Raw genomic sequence first — 20,457 nt, forward strand, 5'->3', positions numbered from 1 at the left:
TTTATAATAATGTTAGGAAGTTACAATTATAGTAATTTCCGAGAGTGGATGTACAAGAGGATCGATGAGGTGACGGAAAATTTTACAGAAGAGTTCAGAGCCGGGATGGAGCAGTTCATGCAATTTGAAAATAGCCAGCCTTTTGCACAAGAAAACAGGGGTAAGTTTTTTTGCCCTTGTAGTAGGTGCAAAAACGGGAAGCGTTTTCTAGGGACTAGAATTTGGAATCATCTTTTTAGTTATGGGTTTATGCCAGATTATTATGTTTGGTATAAGCATGGGAAAGAAATTAATATGGATATAGGAACGAGTACTGTTGATCCGACATTTATTAGTGGGTGTGAGGAAGTGGGTAATGTAGTAGAAGATAGATATGTGGATATGGTGAATGATGCATTTACTTCTAATGTGGGTTATGATGATAATTATCAATGGGATGGGGGTTATCAGAGTGTAGAAGAACCAGTACTTAACCATTCAAAAAAATTCTATGACTTGTTAGAAAGTGCAAAAAATCCAATATATGATGGTTGTCGTGAAGGTCAGTCACAATTATCTTTAGCTGCTAGAGTTATGCAAAATAAGGCAGATTATAATATGAGTGAAAAGTTAGTGGATTCAGTATGTGAAATGTTGACTGATTATTTACCGGAGGGAAACCAGGCTACGGGTTCTCATTACGAGACAGATAAATTAATGCGCAATTTAGGACTCCCATATCATACAATTGATGTTTGTATAAACAATTGTATGTTATTCTGGAAAGATGCCAAAAAGGAAGAAAATGTTTGTTTTGTGATGCACCAAGATGGAAGCCTAAGAATGACGGACGCAGAACCAAAGTACCATATAGTCGTATGTGGTACTTACCTATTGGTGATAGACTGAAGATAATGTATCAGAGTCGCAAGACTGCAGCAGCAATGCGATGGCATGCCGAGCACCAAGCAAAGGTGGGAGAAATGAGTCATCCGTCTGATGCAGCGGAGTGGAAGTATTTTCAAGAACAAAATCCTCAATTTGCTGAAGAACCACGTAACGTGTATTTGGGATTGTGTACTGATGGGTTCAATCCATTTGGGATGTCTCGTCACCATTCATTATGGCCAGTGATATTGACGCCATATAATCTACCCCCTGGTATGTGCATGGATGCTGAGTACTTGTTTCTTACAATTCTGAATTCTGGTCCAAACCATCCGCGAGCTAGTCTTGATGTCTTTCTCCAACCTCTTATTGATGAGCTAAAAGAGTTGTGATCTACTGGACTCGATGCATACGATGTGTCCTTGGGCCAAAATTTCAACCTAAAAGCAGTGCTGATGTGGACGATAAGCGACTTTCCTGCGTATGGCATGTTATCTGGATGGACAACACATGGTAAATTGTCTTGTCCAGTTTGCATGGACGATATAAAGTCTTTTTATCTACCGAATGGAAGGAAGACATGTTGGTTTGATTGTCATCGGAGATTTCTTCCTCCTGATCATCCTCTGAGGAGGAATAAAAAAGACTTCTTGAAGGGAAAATACGCTACAAGAGATTATCCACCAGAGTCCTTGACCAGTGAACAAGTTTATTCTGAGCGGTTGAATTGTGTAAATCCTCCAAGAACCAAGGACGTCGGTGGAAATGGTCATGAAAGGAAGATGCATGGATATGGAAAGGACCATAACTGGCACAAGGAAAGCATTTTATGGTCGCTACCGTACTGGAAGGACCTTAATCTCCGACATAATATTGATGTGATGCATACAAAGAAGAATTTTTGGACAACATCATGTACACTCTTATGCGTGTGAAAGGTAAATCAAAAGATTCTGTCATGTCAAGGTTGGATATAGCAAAGTTCTGTTCTCGGCCACACTTACATCTTGATAGTAGGGGTAAAGCACCTTTCCCGCCCTATACATTGACAGACGAAGCCAGAACAAGCTTATTGGAATGTGTGAAATACTCGGTGAAATTCCCAGATGGCTATTCAGCAGACTTAGCTAGTTGTGTTGATATGGAAAATGGAAAGTTTTCAGGCATGAAGAGCCATGACTGCCATGTTTTCATGGGGCGGTTACTTCCATTTATCTTTGCAGAACTCCTTGACTGGAATGTCCACCTTGCGTTATCAGGTATTTTAATTAATTATTTAAAGTTCTATATATATATATGAAGTGAGTAATTGTGTCGAAGTTTGACTAAATATAATATTGTAGGGGTTGGAGCATTTTTCCGGGACTTATGCTCGAGAACTTTGCAAACAAGTCGACTTCAAATTCTAAAACAGAACATTGTTTTAATCCTCTGCAATTTGGAAAAGATATTTCCACCATCCTTTTTTGATGTGATGGAGCACCTGCCTATACATGTTCCCTACGAAGCTGAATTGGGAGGCCCTGTCCAATATAGGTGGATGTATCCTTTTGAAAGGTTTTTCAAAAAATTGAAAGGAAAAGCAAAGAACAAAAGATATGCGGCTGGATCAATTGTTGAATCATATATCAATGACGAGATTGCTTATTTCTCTGAGCACTACTTTGCTGCGAATATACGAACAAAATCAAGGTGAGCAATTAAGAGAATTTTTTTATGTGATATTTAATTTAATAGTCATACTAATTACTTTTTAATTATTTGGTCAGATTAACAAGATTTGATGAAGGTGAAGCGTTTGAATATCATGTCCCTGGAGTACCTTCTATATTTACTCAAGTTGGCCGTCCAAGTAGAGAAATGAATGAAATATGGCTTTCACGTGATGACTATCGTTGCGCACACGCATATGTTTTACGGAATTGTGACTATTTTCAGCCAATTGAGAGGTATATAATTAGTTACACATCACAAATTAGTTACATTTTTAGATATCTATTTCCACTATATTTTCTCATATACATACATTGGTGATCTTATCTTTCTATATAGTATGTTCGAGGATTATATTTTGGCAAAATATCCAGGACTGACCGAGAAAGAACTCTCCGCGAAAAGAGCTGACGAATATCATTCTTGGGTTAAAGAATATGTATTTTAAACCATTTTTCATGATATACATATTGTACTTATTGTTATTATTTAACATAGCAAGACTATATATATATATATATATGCAGGTTAGTTATTGGAACGCCTCAAATCCGTTTCCTACATGGGTTCAAGAAATTGTGCATGGACCTTTGAACAAGGCTAAAACATGGCCAATGTATTTTACAAGAGGTTATTTGTTTCATACAGAGAACCACAGTGCTGGACGAAAGACATGTAATTATGGGGTCTCTATTAAAGGTGAAAATTATGGGGATGCATCTGACGCTGCAGATTTCTATGGAACAATAACTGATATCATAGAACTTGAGTATGAGGGGATGCTTGGGTTGAAGATCACACTATTTAAGTGCAAGTGGTATGACCCTGTAATTGGTAGAGGCACTCGGAGAAGTAATGGTGGCATTGTAGACGTTCTTTCAACCAAAAAGTACAATAAAAACGAACCATTTATTCTAGGTATGTATTTAAACGAATAATTATTTATTGTCATCATCACATTTATATATAATATGTGTAACTTTTACATGTTGATTGCAAACCAGCATCCCAAGCCTCACAGGTTTGTTATATTCCGTACCCATACGTTAAGAAACCGAAGCATTTATGGCTCAATGTTCTAAAGGTGAATCCGAGGGGAAACATTGATGGAGAACCGAGTCTTTTGCAAACAGAAAATGATGATGCTGTATTGATGACCACAATTGAAGATGTCATAGTAGACAATTTGGAAAGGAGAGAACCAATAAACATTGACTACGATGTTGCAGACGCGGAACCTGAAGATGAATTTATGTGTAATTTATCGTCTTCGGAAGATAAAGGCTGGCTATGTGTAATTTACCATCTGAACCAATTTCTCTTTTGTGTAAATTGATAAAACGTATCGGTTATATTGTGTAACACTTGTCTTATATTTTGGGCAAAACACATTTGGGCCAAAATATTTCGATCCGATCCATTAACTAAAAACCTAAACCTAACACTCGATCCATTAGAAAAACAAAACCTAAACCTAACACTCGATCTCTCCTTCTTCCTCACTTCCTCACTTCGTTTCCCCTAACCCTAATCGATTCGATCTCTCTTTCTTCCTCACGTCCACATCAATCTTCCCCTAACCCTAATCGATTCGATCTCTCCTTCTTCCTCACTTCCACATCAATCTTCCCCTAACCCTAATCAATTCGACCTCTCCTTCCACATCAATCTTCCCCTAACCCTAATCACTTCTTCCTCAGCTCATGTTGAATCCTGCGGTTAAGAAAATAAAAAGGAGAAAGGTTGCACCCAACCTTTCTCAGAGAGTTTCCGCATCTAACCCAGCCGTTCATCTCACCAACCCATCCACAGTCGTGAATCGAACAAACCCATCCCCAGCCGTTCATCTCACCAACCCATCCACTGTCGTAAACGTCTCTCAGAGAGTCGGACCGTCTAACCCATCCACAGCCGTGAATCGAATCAACCCGCTACCACCGCAGTACAATTTCACCCTGACTTCTCGAATTCCTCTGCCATTCACACCATCGGAGGAAGAACGATTTATGCCCCAACAAGTACGACCACCGCATTTCCGGAACTTCCCACCGCCACAGACCCTTTTCCAGAGCTCCGGCAATCGACTTCCTGATCCACCTGTTCCGTCGCCTGAGGTTCAGAACTATGATGCGAATTCACCGGAGAATCATATGCGGTCTCCAACGCATCACTCCCATGGAAGTCAACCATCTTCGCAAGGCTTCGCAAGGCAACAACTATGAGCCTCAACTCCAGGATGAAACGATGCAATCTCTAACCGCCCTCCTCACGATGCCTGGCCGTGAGACGTTTACGACAGTTCTATCTCCTACCCCACTGGAGAACACGACTTGGTATGTGACTCGTTTGTTCTCATAGTGTATAATTGTTTAAGTATACACAAACATAATATGTGACTCGTTTAATGAAGACAAAGCTTAAGTATGTTTTGCTTTCTAATATGACAAACAATTAGCATTCGATTATCTGAGTTAGTTAAGAACTTTGACTGAGCTTTCTAACTATCAAACTAACTACAATTTGTTTACATGTGTGTGTGGGGGTTTGATCGGGACAAAAAAGGCAAACTTGTTCGAAAGATTACCAAGATTTTTACAAACAAATTCGATGGTCCATATTATACTTGGTCTTGTGTGCCTTCCGATAGAAAAGAGAGATACTTCATGGAGTTTGCGGTAAGAATAGAACACTGTAACCTGTTTTATACTTATGTTTATTGCTTGTTTTCACTAACATAATTCCTTCTCTCTTTGTTATGTAGAAAACTCACACCTGGGATCCATTGATAACAGGGACCGTTCAAGAACATTTCAACACCATCTGTAACTGCCGGATGAAGGGCATGGTTAGCGATGCAAGGACGGCTCGAAAAAAACCAACATATATTGAAGGTGACCTCTAGAAAGTGATGGTTGCTAATTGGGATACTGAAGAACAACAGCAAAGGAGTTCCACCTATTCCAAGTGTCGTATGTCTGACCGTAATGGTCTCGGTCCTCACATCCACTTATCAGGGCCTAAGTCGTATAGGGAAATCCAAGATGATCTGGTACTAAATCATTTCTATTTTGTTAGTTTCATTTATCAACATTTCTATATTATCTAGTACTAACAATTATTTAATTTCTAACATTGCAGGAAGAGGAGTTGGGAAGAGAGGTCAGTATGGGTGAAGTTTTTTTCAAAACACATACAAAGCCGGATGGTTCTTATGTTGATGGCAAGGCAGAGAAAATTCATCAAGCTTATCAGCAGAAGGTGCAAAAAAAGATGGCTGAGCTCGAGGCAGATTCAACTCTTTCAGATGGTACTTCTCACCGTCGGGAGCTCACCACCGATGAATGTACTGCCATCTTTCTTGAGGTAAAGTAGCCTAACACTCGATCATACATTTGTTTTGCTCTTTAGCTCTTTACTTACTGTTTTTCTTTTTCTAAAAACAGTGCACTGAGAGGGATTCACGTGGAACTCCTTATGGTGTTGGAAGCCTCAAAGATACTCTTGGCAAGGGCAAGGGCAAGGGCAACCAACCATCACAAACGGAAGCCTTTCTCACACTGCAAGAGCAACTGAAGGCAGCCCAACGCCAGATTGAAGTTCAGGCTGAAATCCAGGCCACTCTCAACGCTGAAGCTGCTGCTCGAGAACAAAAAACTGCTCTCCTTGTGGCTGAGCAAAAGCAAGAGTTGACAATGATGGCAAAGTTTATGCGCCACACTAATCCAGCCTACATGGAGTTTATAGCCTCTCAATCAGCTGAGGAGGACAATCTTCCATCATCAACTCCATGATCAACTCCACAACCTTGCATTTTGTTTCTCAACTCATGAACTAAGTTCTTGTATTAAGTTTGTATGTGTTATAAACTTGTTCTTTCTATGCTTTTGGTTTGATCTCTATTTTGAACTTGTGTTTGTGAAGGTTTTAATACAATTATGATTATGTTTTTGGAAGGTGTTTTCATTAGATTTTTCATTTACTAATTCAGTATTAAAGCAGGATTAAAATCAGGATTACAAAAACAATAAAAACCAGTAAATTTCATTATTTTATAAAACAAAGTAGTCGCTATATAGTTGTCATTTAGTCTGCAAATTGTCGTTAAATAGAGGGTAAATAGTCGTAGAATAAAACGACTAATTTCAGACTAAAGTATTGCAAGTTTTATTCATGTACATACGTCGTAACTTTAACGCAGATTAGTCGCTAAATTTAGTGACTAATACACGACTAATGCTATTATAATCGTTAAATTGTCGGCAAATTGTCGCAGTATTTGGTTACTAAGTGACGACAACGCAGCGACAAATTAACAACAACACTATATAGTCGTTAAATAGTCGCTAAATAACGACTATTTAACGACTATACGAATTAGCGACAAAATTTTACCTACAACAGTAATTAGTCGCTAAATAGTCGTATATGATCATTTAACGACTATTTAGCGACTATTTGCACAGTTGCCGTTGGCCTGTTTTCTTGTAGTGTATATTTCACTCACTTTGTACTTTCAATTGTATACAACCGTTTTAAAACACTGGTGAACAGCATAATTAGATCTCACAATGTAAAGTGAGATTGCTCTTTTTTATTGTGTTTTCAGCATCAATAGCAAATAGAATGAACAAAAATCAATATAGTAAACAGATACCATAACATCTTATATATTGTTATCATCCAAAACATCACCAAAATATTCCTCCGCGCTATAGCACGGGTGAGATCCTAGTATTTCTGATATTCATCAAGGAAGAACGAACTGGTGTATCCACGCTAAGGTCTTAAATTCTTGGCATATCACCAAATTCTTCACAAAACATGTTCTTCTTCTTGTGGATACAAAGGTTAGAGAAGTTAATCGAATGTCAATTTTAATATATTTGTTATTTTAGTAGTGTTTATATACTAGATTACTTACACAATTATTATTAGGCCTGGGCATTCGGGTACCCGTTCGGGTTCGGATCGGATTCGGATCGGTTTCGGGTTTTCGGATTTAGATGTATAGGATCCGTTCGGGTATTTCTAGACTTCGGGTTCGGATCGGATTTGGTTCGGGTATTTTGGGTTCGGATTCGGAGTACCCGAAGTTCACAAAACTCAAAATTTTAGTATCTAATTTAGTCTAAATTATTCAATAATACGCAGTATATCTGAAAATTTAGAGTATTTTTAACCCAAGTTTACTAATAAACACTTTAAATACTTCAAATTATCGAAAATATCTAAAAATCTGAATATTTTGGACACTTTTATTATTAAAATTATAAATATTACTAATATATTACTATTAAATATTAATAATATGGATATATTCGGATACCCGTTCGGATTTTGGTTCGGATCGGGTTCGGGTTTTCGGATTTAGAGATTTAGTTTTTTTTCAAGAATTTTTTGGGATTTAGAGATTTAGAACTAAATTTTTCAAGATTTACTTTTATTATTAAAATTATAAATATTACTAATATATTACTACTAAATTATTTAATTTTTGTCAGTAAATATATAAATTTTTTTCTGTTACCAAAAAAATACACAAATTAAACCTTTTTTTTTCATTAACAATGTCACGTGGTCAGAATTCTTGAACCTCATACAAAATCTATATTTTTTTAGGACAAATAAATCCAAGAACAAAATACACAATTAGATTAGTTGATTTCTCAATTTCTAAATTAGATTTGCTTTTGGATCTATACATACTAATTTACGGACTTTGAAATTTCATCAACACTAGGAACTGTAATATTCATGTGAACCTTTGTACACTTTCATACATTCTCTACATAAAACAAAAAAAAAATACTTCAAATCAAATTAAACGAAACTCAGACAAAATCGAAGTTATAGCTTAACTGAACTAACTCAACGCTAAAAACATTTGACTAATATAATTGTGTATTTTTGTTCTAACTAGGACTTAGACCCCTGCAATATCTCGGAGGAAATATTTTAGAAAAAAAAATAATTTTAAAATTATATATTATGAAATCATTTGAATGTGATAGAATAGTTTGAATACATAAAAAAATAAACATAAACTGCTACTAAAAACACAACCATCAAAATGAAAACTAATAACAAAAAATATTATGCAGAATTGACGCAACTTTGCAAAAACATTGTTTAAATTATTATAAATATAAAAAAATTTAGGAAGAATTATGGTAAAGAGCTACAATTAAAAAAAAATCATTACGGCAAAGTGATCCTAACTGAGAATATTAAACTAATGGTTGTAATGAGTAAATGTAACTTTCTATTAAATAATAATTATCAAAAATATATTTAATAATGATTGAAATTGTATCAACGAAAAAATAAAATTAAAATACACAACTTTTAAAAACAAAATAAATTAAATTTTAAATATTAAAATAATTTTTAACGAAAATTACAATAAATAGACGCAATTGTAAGTTCTATTTTAAGTTTTATTAAATTTCTATATTGCTATAATGTTGAATATTAGATATTAGTATTCAAATTATTTAGATTCAACATAAAATAGAAAATTTGTTTCAATGAACAATTACTGATTTGTTACTTATTGATGATGAGACAAATATATAGAAAGTTCAGACATAACTATTTAAATAGACACACCTATTAGAACGAAAACTTGTGATGAAAATAAAAAATATATATAGTGAAAAGACACAACTCTACAATGAACAGATACAACTGTTTGAGTTTACAAAATAACAAATAAAAACTATTTTTTTACAAAAAAGCACTACGAAAAGTTGCTACTGTTGTACACATTTATTCAGATTGTTATTTTTATTTTTAAATATTTAAATATTTTCCTAACGAAAAGTTACGATAATTAAACGCAACTGTAAATTCTATATTAAGTTGTATGAAATTTCTCTATTGCTATAATCATTTCTAAAATTTTAGTTAGATTATAGAGTAACGTTGAATATTAAATATTAATATTTAATTATTTAGGTTCAATATAAAATGAAAAATTTGTTTAAACAAACTTGTTAGTTACTAATGAAGAGATAAATATAAAGAGAGTTCAAAAGACATGACTATTTAAATAGATACACCTACGAACAAAAAGTTGTGATGAAAAAAACATAAATAAAATATAGTAAAAAGACACAACTCTACAAGGAACAGATACAATCGTTTGAATTTAAAAAAAACAAATAAAAATAAAAAATTTACGAAAATGTACTACGAAAAATTGCAACTGATGTGTGTGCACTTGATTATACCTAATAACTAATATAAACTGCTTTTAAATAGAAGACATCTAATAACACAAATTCATCTTAACATGTTTATCCAAAATTATTGACGAAAACTCTCTCATGCCCAATTATCGAGAAGCTTCCAATCTCTTCCTGCTCCGACGCCGGTATAGCTCCGGCTTGCCGGCGTCGGGTCTCTGTTTCTTTCTTTGCCGTCACTTGTCTTTCCTACTCACTTTTATTTCTGTGTTGGTGCATGTCTCAATCAGTTCAAATCCCTCTGAATCAGCCTCAATCACTCTCTCCCTCGCCGAAGAGCCTAAAGGCCAGATCTGAAATCCTTCTCGACTCGACTGATTCTTTCTGTCCGGTGTGTAAGACGACGATGTTCGAGGTTGTTTTTCTCTAGAGAAGAAGATCAAGTCCGCGAGAAACCGAGATGGGGAGAGTTACCCTGCTCCTTCCGCCGACCATGTCTCCACCGGAGTCTAGTGGCTCCAATCGGAACATCTTCTTGCCAATAAGCCGCCTTTCCATTGCCATCTTCCTCTCAACCGATGAGACTCTAGGGTTCCTGTTAATGGACCTACATTCTCCATCAGGCCCAATAACCATCCTCCGGCCCAATACCAAAACCATTGATCCTTATGCTCATCGTTTAAAGCCTAGGTCTATGCAATCAAACTCTATACGAACGTTTTGCCTTTGGAAACTTTCGTGTACATATCTTGAATCCCTGTTGCTGAATCTTGCTTGGTTAATGCCTCATGAACGATTTAATTCGATGAACCACCCTCGACATTGTATGACTAGCGTTAGATCTTCTATACCTAGTTCGGGATTTGAAAGCCTTAAGTCAAGTTTCATTTCTTTAGTACCGATTATCTTTGCTTGGTCAAGACGAGGAATCCTTGGTAGCAGAGCATTGGTTTCTATAGAGTGGCTTGATAGTATTGATTGTCGAGACCAATTTACTAAATCTGTCCGGATGCTTGTTCTGTATATTCATATCTACGAATCTGCCCCGACAGTTTGCTTGATTCCTACTCTTACATACTTTGTTTCCCTGTCTCACCTACCGCCATTAGATAGAAAGCTTGGGTCTGTTATTTTTCTCCAGGACCAAACCGATTACAAGCTTTGTGTGGAACTCATTTACCTCCATTGCAATGTGAGGGATGACCCACCTGCTTTGTTACGCTTTGTTTCCCAATCCCGGCGATCCCCGGTTATGTTTTCTTCTGATCTGGCAGCTTACTTGAATCCGATGCTGAAACCATCTCATCCCTTGCATCACCTACTGCCTTTAGACCAAAAGCCTAGGCCTGCTGTTTTTCTCCTGTAACAAACCATGTACAAGCTCTGTGTGGATTTCATTTACCTCCATTGCCATGTGAGGGATGACCCACCTGCATTGTTATGCTTTGAATCCCATCCCCTGCGTTTCCTAGGTTTAGCTTCGTCTATAACCACAAGATTAGTTCCTAAAAGCCTAAAGATCTTTGATCCCATGATATTGAACCCCCTCCTGTTGGTGACAACCCTCTTAAATGTTCCCTCCATGGAACATCTCCCTACAAGCTCAATTGCAGTGTCTGCTAGAGCCGCCTGTGACCACCCTTTGGTGGAGGATCTCATGAAGTCAGCCTTCAAATACGAATCCACTTCGGTTTCAATAGACTTATCAAATATTGTAACATTGTTTCAGTTTGTTACTTCTTTTGTTAAGCTCATGGAACTCCTATCCCTAGCTCTTTTTATGTATCGTGTTTCATGTTGTAAGAACTCATCTCTTGTTGGGGATTAATTTGAATGAAAATTCCTTGTTTGATCAAGAAAAAAATAGAAGACATCTTTATTACCATATTGAAAAGTCAAATCCAAAAAATCAACTATATAATCCATCTAACTCTTGGAAAAAAACTCTAGGTATTTTTATTAAATTTTTATATTTAAAACTAGATTATGACCCGAGGCTTAGGCTTTTGGTCTAAAGGCATTAAATTTTCTCCAAAAGCCTAGGCCTGCTGTTTTTCTCCTGTAACAAATTTTTATATTTTTATTTTTAATTTTTTTCTAATGTACTATTTTAATACTAATTGCTAATATACGCTTTTCTAAACTTTAGTGATATAATATATATAAACTGTGGTATACCGTACAACAATTTTTGTTTACTACAGTATTAACTAAAACAGCTTGATTCGACATATTTTATATTGGTGTTGTTAAAACATTAAAATGAGGATTTAATCTGTATTGAAATATCATATTATTGATAGTTTATTTTTTAGTATTATCAATTCAATCATGTAATATCATATAACCCGTCATGTAATATAACTCGTTTGTGTAATTTTGAAAATTTAAGTTTAAATATTTATAATTTTAAACTTTTTATTAAGTTTAAATATATTAGTTATAAATTATAAACTTCTTAAAATTTTACAATTTACTATATACAGTAAATTTACTATATATGTATGTTGAAGACACACTTTTTATATTAATAGAGTAATATATGTTTGTTTTAAAAAATGCAAATCACAATATATGCAGGAAAAATACACCTTTTTATTAACTTTATATATTATATGATGATTCACTACATTTAAATTTTAAAATCAAAAAGAGATGATAGGAGAATAATTTCTTTAATCTGAAATAAATCTTCTAAAAATATCTATATTAATTATGGAACATTATATATATGGATATTTAAAATATTTTAATTTTGTTTGGTTATAAAGATAGTAGAGAAAGTTAATTACACTTGTTTGGATATGAATATAAGCATTAAATAACATTTAATGTAAAAACTTTCAAAAAAAAAATTTGAGCAAAAACTGCTGAAAAACACTAGTATAGATTAACTAAAAGTTGTAAATTAGATTTATCATTCCAAAAGTTTTTTTGTTAAATCAAGAATTAAAGGAATTTCTTTACTTTAAAAGAGTGAATTCTAGAGAATAATTTAGAAAGCTGTAAAAACCGTTGAGATTGAAATTTTATATTATTTTGTGTCATGACAAAAAAAATGAAAACAGTTCAAACAAACAAATATATATATATATATATATATATATTTCAAAAGATACGAATATTCGAATAAACAAAACTCTACAATGAACAGTTGCAACTTTACAAAAAAAACCGTTATAATGAACAGTCGCAACTTTTTATAAAACACACAATTTAAATTTTCTACAGATTTTTTAAGAAAATTATCCAAAAAAATACGATTGAAAAAACACAACTTTTAGTGACATTTATTCATATTGTTATTATATAAAAATTAGAAATTTTAGAGAATCAACTTAATTAACAGTGTATTTTTTTAATATGAGAAGTTGAAAAATGGACTAATCTAATAGTATATAATTGTTTTTGAATTTAATAAAAAAATCGATTATCTTGTATGATTTAACATTAAAAAATGTATTGAGTGGAAAATTAACGATTTTCTAATAGCAAAATTTTTTAAAAAGCCTCTATTTAAAAGAAATTGGATAGTTAAAAATATTGTTTTGGGCAAAACCAAAAGTTAGTGAAAAAATTGAGAATGATGGAAAAGAAAAATTAGAGACGGGAGAGAGATGAATGGGGGCAGTAGCAGACACATCCACTTTACTCGCAACCACAAAAACGATAAAACCCACACACACAAAAAAAAAAAAAAAAAAAAAAAAAAAAAAAAAAAAAAAAACTTCTTCACTACTCACGGCACGCGATTGAACAAGAAGAGGAAGAAGAAGAAGAAGACTATGATTCTCTTGCAAGCTCCTCCACTGGTCTCATCTCGATTTCACCCTCTCTACTTCCTCACTCACCACCACCACCACCAACACCAACGCTTCTCCCAACCGCCAATCACAGCCTTCTCTGCAACCGCCTCTGCTTCTTCACCATCATCATCATCATCTTCTTCTTCTTACGTGTCTTCATGGAATGGTTTAGATACAAATGAAGAATCCGATGAGGAATTCACCTCCGAGGTTCACCGTCGCTACGACTTCTCTCCGCTTCTAAAATTCCTATCCAGATTCGGACCAGTCGAGTTGGTTTTGAATTCGGAATCGGAATCAGAAACATCCCCAGAATCACTCGAACCGGTGGAGTTCGAGCTCGCCGAATCATACAGAGCTGTACCAGCACCGTACTGGCACTCGTTGATAAAAGCTTTATCCTCATCGACGTCATCTCTCGGTTTAGCTTACGCAGTCGTCTCGTGGCTACAAAAACATAACCTCTGTTTCTCCTATGAGCTTCTCTACTCAATTCTCATCCACGCGCTTGGCCGTTCCGAGAAGCTTTACGAGGCGTTTCTTCTTTCTCAGAAACAAACCTTAACACCTCTGACATACAATGCCTTGATTGGTGCTTGTGCTCGGAACAATGATATCGAAAAGGCTCTTAATCTGATCTCTAGGATGCGTCAAGATGGTTACCAATCCGATTTTGTCAACTATAGTTTGGTGATTCAGTCCTTGACGCGCAGCAACAAGATCGATTCAGTCATGTTGCAGAGGTTGTATAAAGAGATTGAAAGGGATAAGCTTGAGCTTGATGTGCAGCTTGTTAATGATATTATCATGGGTTTTGCTAAATCTGGTGACCCTTCACGGGCTTTGCAGCTTCTTGGTATGGCTCAAGCCACGGGGTTGAGCGCCAAAACTGCTACTCTTGTCTCGATTATTTCGGCCTTGGCGAATTCCGGAAGGACTTTGGAGGCTGAAGCTTTGTTTGAGGAGCTGAGACGGAGCGGGATTAAACCAAGAACCAAGGCTTACAATGCGTTGCTTAAAGGGTATGTGAAGACAGGTCCTTTAAAAGATGCAGAGTCGATGGTTTCGGAGATGGAGAAGAGAGGTGTTTCGCCTGATGAACATACCTATAGTCTCCTCATTGATGCATATGTGAATGCTGGTAGATGGGAAAGCGCGAGAATTGTGTTGAAAGAGATGGAAGCTGGTGATGTACAGCCAAACTCTTTTGTTTTCAGCAGACTCTTAGCAGGTTATCGTGATCGAGGCGAGTGGCAAAAGACATTTCAAGTTCTCAAGGAGATGAAGAGCATCGGTGTTAAACCCGATAGACAGTTTTACAACGTGGTTATCGATACCTTTGGGAAGTTTAACTGTCTTGATCATGCCATGACGACTTTTGATAGAATGTTAAGCCAAGGGATTGAACCCGATAGGGTGACTTGGAACACGCTTATCGATTGCCATTGTAAGCATGGCCGGCACCTAGTAGCACAAGAGATGTTTGAGGCAATGGAGAGGCGAGGGTGCTTTCCTTGTGCTACCACTTATAACATCATGATCAATAGTTATGGAGATCAAGAAAGATGGGATGACATGAAAAGATTGTTGGCAAAGATGAAGAGCCAAGGGATACTGCCTAACGTCGTGACACACACAACACTCGTTGACGTTTATGGCAAATCTGGTAGGTTTAATGATGCCATCAAATGCTTGGAAGAGATGAAGTCAGTTGGCCTGAAACCATCATCAACTATGTACAACGCCCTCATCAATGCCTATGCACAAAGGGTATTTATTAAGACTGTTCATCAGAGATCCAGTAAGAGAATCATCTTTTCATACCTAATAATTTTCTTTATGTGCCAGGGTTTATCGGAGCAAGCTGTGAATGCATTTCGAGTGATGACATCAGATGGATTAAAGCCGAGTTTATTGGCTCTCAATTCCCTCATCAATGCCTTTGGTGAGGATAGAAGAGACGCTGAAGCCTTTGCCGTGTTGCAGTACATGAAAGAAAACGTAACTAACTTCTCTTGGCTAAAACCTTTTGAACCCATCTTAATGATCTACTTACTGACCAACCATCTCTCACAAAACAATTGCAGGGGGTAAAACCAGACGTGGTCACATATACAACACTCATGAAAGCTCTCATTCGTGTTGATAAGTTCCAGAAGGTATGAATCTTTGATGTTGCTGGATAGGGGAATACCCGTAAGTAGAATTAACCTTTCAAGATTTGATGACTTTACAGGTTCCGGGTGTTTACGAAGAGATGATCATGTCAGGCTGCAAACCAGATAGAAAAGCTAGATCCATGTTACGATCAGCTCTAAGATACATGAAGCAGACGTTAAAAGCCTCATAGAAACACAGGGAACAATGCTAAGGTTTTATCTTGAGCTCAAGTGATCAATTTATCTCGAGCTTCTGAACATATCTCACAAGATGAGGACAGAGATGTAACGACACAGACCACACATCACACGAGGAAGTCTTTGTTACAAATCCTCACATTCTCTGTCTATGTAAAGATTCAACCTGTACAATATATATAACTGTTGTTGACCATATTGGATACGGGGCTACTGTCTGTACTACAAAGATCATGTAGGAAATTATACGTTGGAAATTCTAAACCAAAGCTCCTTTACTTAAGAATCAATCTCAAATCCAAAGAATTATGTTCGTCTTTCATGAGACACAACATTCCTAACTTAGGAATACAAGTTTTGCAACCAAAAAAATTACTAACTTACAAGGGTTAATTAATTGAGAGCTTCCTCCAATAGTTTCATGGCATGACATTGACAGGTATGGAGTTTCTACTATACTTGCTTTTGGCTATCCTGGAACAGAACATGAACATCAGAAGTACCGAGGACAACATAAAGAGCCTGAAGTAAGTTTTGATCTCCTGCATTCCGACATCGATCACTTCCATGTTTTTCCCATATCTGTTCTTCCTTTCCACCAAGTAGCCGTCCAAATACTCGTCTATAGACACCCATTTATCTGCAGCCTTGGAACTGTTTCCGTCTAAGTGGAGCGGTCCCAGTTGGAAAATTGTGAAGAATGCAGCAGACCAGTCATTAAGAACTCTCTGAATAACAACAACAGCAAGCAAAGTTGTGAGTTTTTCCCTATTTTGGGAACATGTTCAAGAGGAATTGATACAATTCAAAACATAGTACCTTGAAATTGGGTAGATCAACAGGGTTGAACATTTTAAAGCAATCTCTTGAAGCGGTCTGGTTGTCCCCATAGATCTGGCAGTGAAAGAAATAATTATTAAAATATGCGACACCTGTTTTCATGAGAGTGTCAGAGCGTAGATAGCTTAGGTCGCACAAACCTCAAAGGTGAATGCCATTGGTGCCTTTACAACATCATAGATATAATCTGTAGCTGTACCATGTGCCAGGTACCTAAAGTCCAGAAAACAGTTTAAATAGCGTCCTTAAGGTTTAACTTTCAGGAGTAGACGATGTAGCATTGAATTTTCTGAAAATATTCATAAAAAGTCTTGAGGAAAAGAGACAAACCCTACAGAGCCACCGCCAGACCCAATCATGCAGCGGTTTTGACAATGAAATTTATTCAGTTTTTCGAGTAAGGTCTTCATCTTCTGCGTCGGCAATCCTTCTGGGGTTATGTTTTTGTGGTCATAAGGCATAAAGAGAGCCTGAAAACATACGAAATCAGATCAAAACCGCTACAAAGAGAGCCTCAATACATAACAAAGACCAGAACAAGATTTGTTTGTTATAAAATTTACAAAATGTGAACAAAAACATGAGAATCAGAACCAAACTTCTCAACAAATACATATAATAACGACCAGATCAAGATTATCTTGTATGTGAAAATTCAAGCAATCCATCATTCACTCATAAATTCCAACGGAAGTTTTGACATTTATTCCCATGCTAAAAAAGATTCGAATGTATAGCTAAAGCAGAAGAGAAACATCACCTCCATTCCAGAATGCACGTTTATCCATATGTGAGGATCAAATGATATAGCCAGCTTCCGCATTATTTGAGCTTCAGGCTCACTAAACGAACCAGTTCCTGGATTCTCTTCAGATGGATCATAATCCTGAAAAATTCCGAAAACAAACAAAGAGGACCAAGTACTGTTACACATAACAAATGATCTTGAAGGAAACAAGATGTGAGATGAAAGGGAATTAGTACCTTTTCTTTCTTTCCCCAGTCAACACCCCAATTTCTGTTCAGGTCAACTCCTCTTCCTGTGATTTACGGATATGAAATGCTAAACTAAAACGCAATTAATAACTAACCATGTATTGGAGAGACAAAAAGATGGCTACCATTTCTGCGTTCACAAAGATCTCCGGATTCAACACGTTTGCGACCATTCGGGTTTTCTATAGGAACCATCTGACAAATAAAATAGTAGCATCTAATGAGTAAGTGAATCCCTATATCAAATACCACAAAAGATGAACATAAGAAGACTGCACGATCAGAGACACTTACTTTTATGACTAGCTTGTCTAGGGTGCTGTTAAGGGCTGCTCCGTTCTTCTTTGGTAAGAACTGTTCTTCGCTCAAAATTGACAAAATACGAAAAGCAAGTTCAGAGGTGATAAGCTCTCTCCCATGCTGCCCAAAAGTCTGGAAGAAAAGGAATCATCTGTCAAAAAACACATGTATTACCCAAAAAATTATGAAGAAACTTCACCTATATAATGTATGTATTTTCAAGTTAAACCACAAGTGACTTCATAAAAGTAACAGTACAGTCTTAACTGAATTAGCTTGGACAGGGATACAAAAAAGGGAACTTACAAGAAGGATCCTAAAGTTTGACCTGTCATCACTATCTCTACCACCACGACAATAAGTAACCACGTTAACCTCTGCATTGTAGCCTTTGTTTCCCGATTTAATCATCTCAATCTATGAAACAAAATATTGACAATGTTCACTCAAAAAAATGTACTGAAAAAAAAAAAAGACAATGGCACTAACCGAGAGCTTATCTGGATGTCGATGTACCAACGAATTTATCTGCTCCATTAAATCATCACTGCAAGTCGGACATAGAGGCAAAACTTATCATCTCCTAAACTCTCCTTTAGCCAAAAGGTTCTCACTTTACCAAATGGGCAAAGACCCCCTTTTTCATTCTAATTAGTAACTAAGCAGTTGAAGAGGCAAAAACTAACTCTATCGAGAGACAAAAAAAATACTCAAAATTCACCTGGAGTGGTAGAGATCCCAGTTGATGGGAGTAACGTAAGACGAGTCAGAAGGATTAGTTTCGCCGAAAACGAGTAACAACAATGGTGGGAGAAAGATCGCGTAATGAATTAGCCGCCGACGCATGGCCGCTGCTTTGAGAGAGAGCAAGGGACGAGAGAGATGGGAAGAAACGTATCTATATCTTCTTTAAGATTGGTTGAAGCTTCGTAGGGTTTGTTTGATGTCATATCTCATATCTTCTTCTTCAATGGAATCGAACAAAGACACCAAGAAACAGATAAATGAGATCTAAAGGAGTTTTGAGTCTGAGGTTGGCCAGATCGGGCTTGTATCTTCCGTCTTTGTCTTTATTTTATTTTTTTATCTACTTTTCTTTAGTATATCATCCAAATGAAGCCGGTCCCAAGCACAAGCTTGCGGCCGTGAAATAATATCTAGATTTTCAGCCCTTTATTTCATAAAAGTTTCATTAGTGTAGTGGTTAAAGTTAACTAGAAAATAAAGGAGGACATGTGTTCGAGTCTCATCAACATCTTTTTTAACAATTTTTTTTCTTCTTTCCTTTGGTTCACTAGAAAATCAGCCTTAACATGATGTTGGGCTTGTGGCCTCAATATATTGTGCGACGGCTCTGCAAATGATCAAACCAACTTGTTGACTCTTGTGCGGATTACTTTTTTTATAATCAAATAAATACTTAAGGTCCGAATGGTGACTGCAGTCAGTCGGTGGTCAAATCCGTCAGTGGTTTTGACCGCCTCAAAAATGGGATGGCCAGTAGACCGCTGCGGACCAACTCTATTTGTACACAAAAACGGTTTGTAATTGGTCCGCAACAGTCTTCTTTCTATTATCTTTAGACCGTACCACTGCGGACTGTATTTAATGAATGGTGAATAAAAAATGGTCTAATCCGCTGATGGATTAGTCCGCCCTGACAGCTGCAACCATTCACACCCTTAGTATTCATCCCCTCCTCTCTCACCCAATCAAATTGTTCTATTTAATATTTTATTTAAAAATAAATCAAAATTAAATTAAAAAGCAAAAAACACTAAAGAAACAATTTCTGTATATTTTTATTTAAGTAAAGTTAAATATTGACTTGGTTTAGATTTTACAATTAAACGAGGTTATATATCGGTTTGGGTTTATAAATGAGAATTAGGGTTTAGATTTTACAATTAAAACAAAATTATGTCGGTTTGGGTTTACAAATAAGGTGGTTAGGGTTTAGATTTTACAATAAGAACAAAATTATATATTGGTTTGGGTTTACAAACGAGATGGTTAGGGTTTAGATTTTACAATTAAAACGAAATTATATGTCGGTTTGAGTTTACAAATGAGATGGTTAGGGTTTAGATTTTACAATTAGAACGAAATTATATGTCGGTTTGGGTTTACAAATGAGATGGTTAAGGTTTAGATTTTACAATTAGAATGAAATTATATATCGGTTTGGGTTTATCAAAGAACGGTTTAGGTTTTTTATTTTATAATAATGTATACAAATTTTATTTCCTTATCTTATAAGGAGGTGAATGAATATGTTCACCCCTAAGGGTGAACCCAAATATTGTCCTAATCAAATGTCTAAGCTATGTGTATGATTGCATTTTTAAATCTAACATATGATTATTGTTTTTCTCCTAAATATGATTAATA

General features: G+C 35.9%; 2 protein-coding genes and 2 pseudogenes across 4 annotated transcripts; 3 read left to right on the top strand and 1 right to left on the bottom strand.

Moving 5' to 3' along the window:
- Window positions 1–9: 9 nt before the first annotated feature.
- LOC147919429 (uncharacterized) lies at window positions 10–979 on the top strand (annotated as a pseudogene).
- A 376-nt stretch (window positions 980–1,355) lies between these two features.
- LOC147919430 (uncharacterized) lies at window positions 1,356–4,802 on the top strand (annotated as a pseudogene).
- Window positions 4,803–13,295: 8,493 nt separating this feature from the next.
- Window positions 13,296–16,213, top strand: LOC104771348 (uncharacterized). The gene is made up of 4 exons (XM_019242410.2): window positions 13,296–15,343; window positions 15,422–15,574; window positions 15,661–15,732; window positions 15,810–16,213. The coding sequence occupies exons 1-4, from the start codon at window positions 13,385–13,387 to the stop codon at window positions 15,921–15,923; spliced, it is 2,298 nt and encodes a 765-aa protein (XP_019097955.2). The 5' UTR covers window positions 13,296–13,384; the 3' UTR covers window positions 15,924–16,213.
- Window positions 16,188–19,213, bottom strand: LOC104771347 (uncharacterized). Of its 3 annotated transcripts, none has more exons than XM_010495864.3 (11): window positions 18,788–19,213; window positions 18,556–18,613; window positions 18,373–18,483; window positions 18,061–18,198; window positions 17,892–17,961; window positions 17,755–17,810; window positions 17,531–17,656; window positions 17,101–17,240; window positions 16,911–16,983; window positions 16,750–16,824; window positions 16,188–16,658 (listed from the first exon to the last, which is right to left on the bottom strand). In XM_010495864.3, the coding sequence occupies exons 1-11, from the start codon at window positions 18,910–18,912 to the stop codon at window positions 16,350–16,352; spliced, it is 1,281 nt and encodes a 426-aa protein (XP_010494166.1). In that variant the 5' UTR covers window positions 18,913–19,213; the 3' UTR covers window positions 16,188–16,349. The 3 variants fall into 3 exon arrangements, with proteins under 3 accessions (XP_010494166.1, XP_087361193.1, XP_010494167.1); XM_087505067.1 differs by having other exon boundaries at window positions 18,061–18,217; window positions 18,788–19,141; XM_010495865.3 differs by lacking the exon at window positions 18,373–18,483 and having other exon boundaries at window positions 18,788–19,165.
- Between the last annotated feature and the right edge of the window lie 1,244 nt (window positions 19,214–20,457).

This window comes from Camelina sativa, chromosome 20 (genome assembly GCF_030686135.1).
Source record: "Camelina sativa cultivar CO46 ecotype springtype chromosome 20, ASM3068613v1".
Lineage (NCBI taxonomy): Eukaryota > Viridiplantae > Streptophyta > Magnoliopsida > Brassicales > Brassicaceae > Camelina > Camelina sativa.

Excerpts from the sequence above, each read along its gene's own strand:
- LOC104771348 (XM_019242410.2), top strand. The coding sequence starts at position 13,385 with ATGAATGGGGGCAGTAGCAGACACATCCACTTTACTCGCAACCACAAA. Across the intron at positions 15,344-15,421 it reads TCAATGCCTATGCACAAAGG|GGTTTATCGGAGCAAGCTGT; the intron begins GTATTTATTAAG and ends TTTATGTGCCAG. Across the intron at positions 15,733-15,809 it reads GTGTTGATAAGTTCCAGAAG|GTTCCGGGTGTTTACGAAGA; the intron begins GTATGAATCTTT and ends ATGACTTTACAG.
- LOC104771347 (XM_010495864.3), bottom strand. The coding sequence starts at position 18,912 with ATGCGTCGGCGGCTAATTCATTACGCGATCTTTCTCCCACCATTGTTG. Across the intron at positions 17,962-18,060 it reads TAGACAAGCTAGTCATAAAA|ATGGTTCCTATAGAAAACCC; the intron begins GTAAGTGTCTCT and ends TTTATTTGTCAG. Across the intron at positions 16,825-16,910 it reads CAATGGCATTCACCTTTGAG|ATCTATGGGGACAACCAGAC; the intron begins GTTTGTGCGACC and ends TTTCACTGCCAG.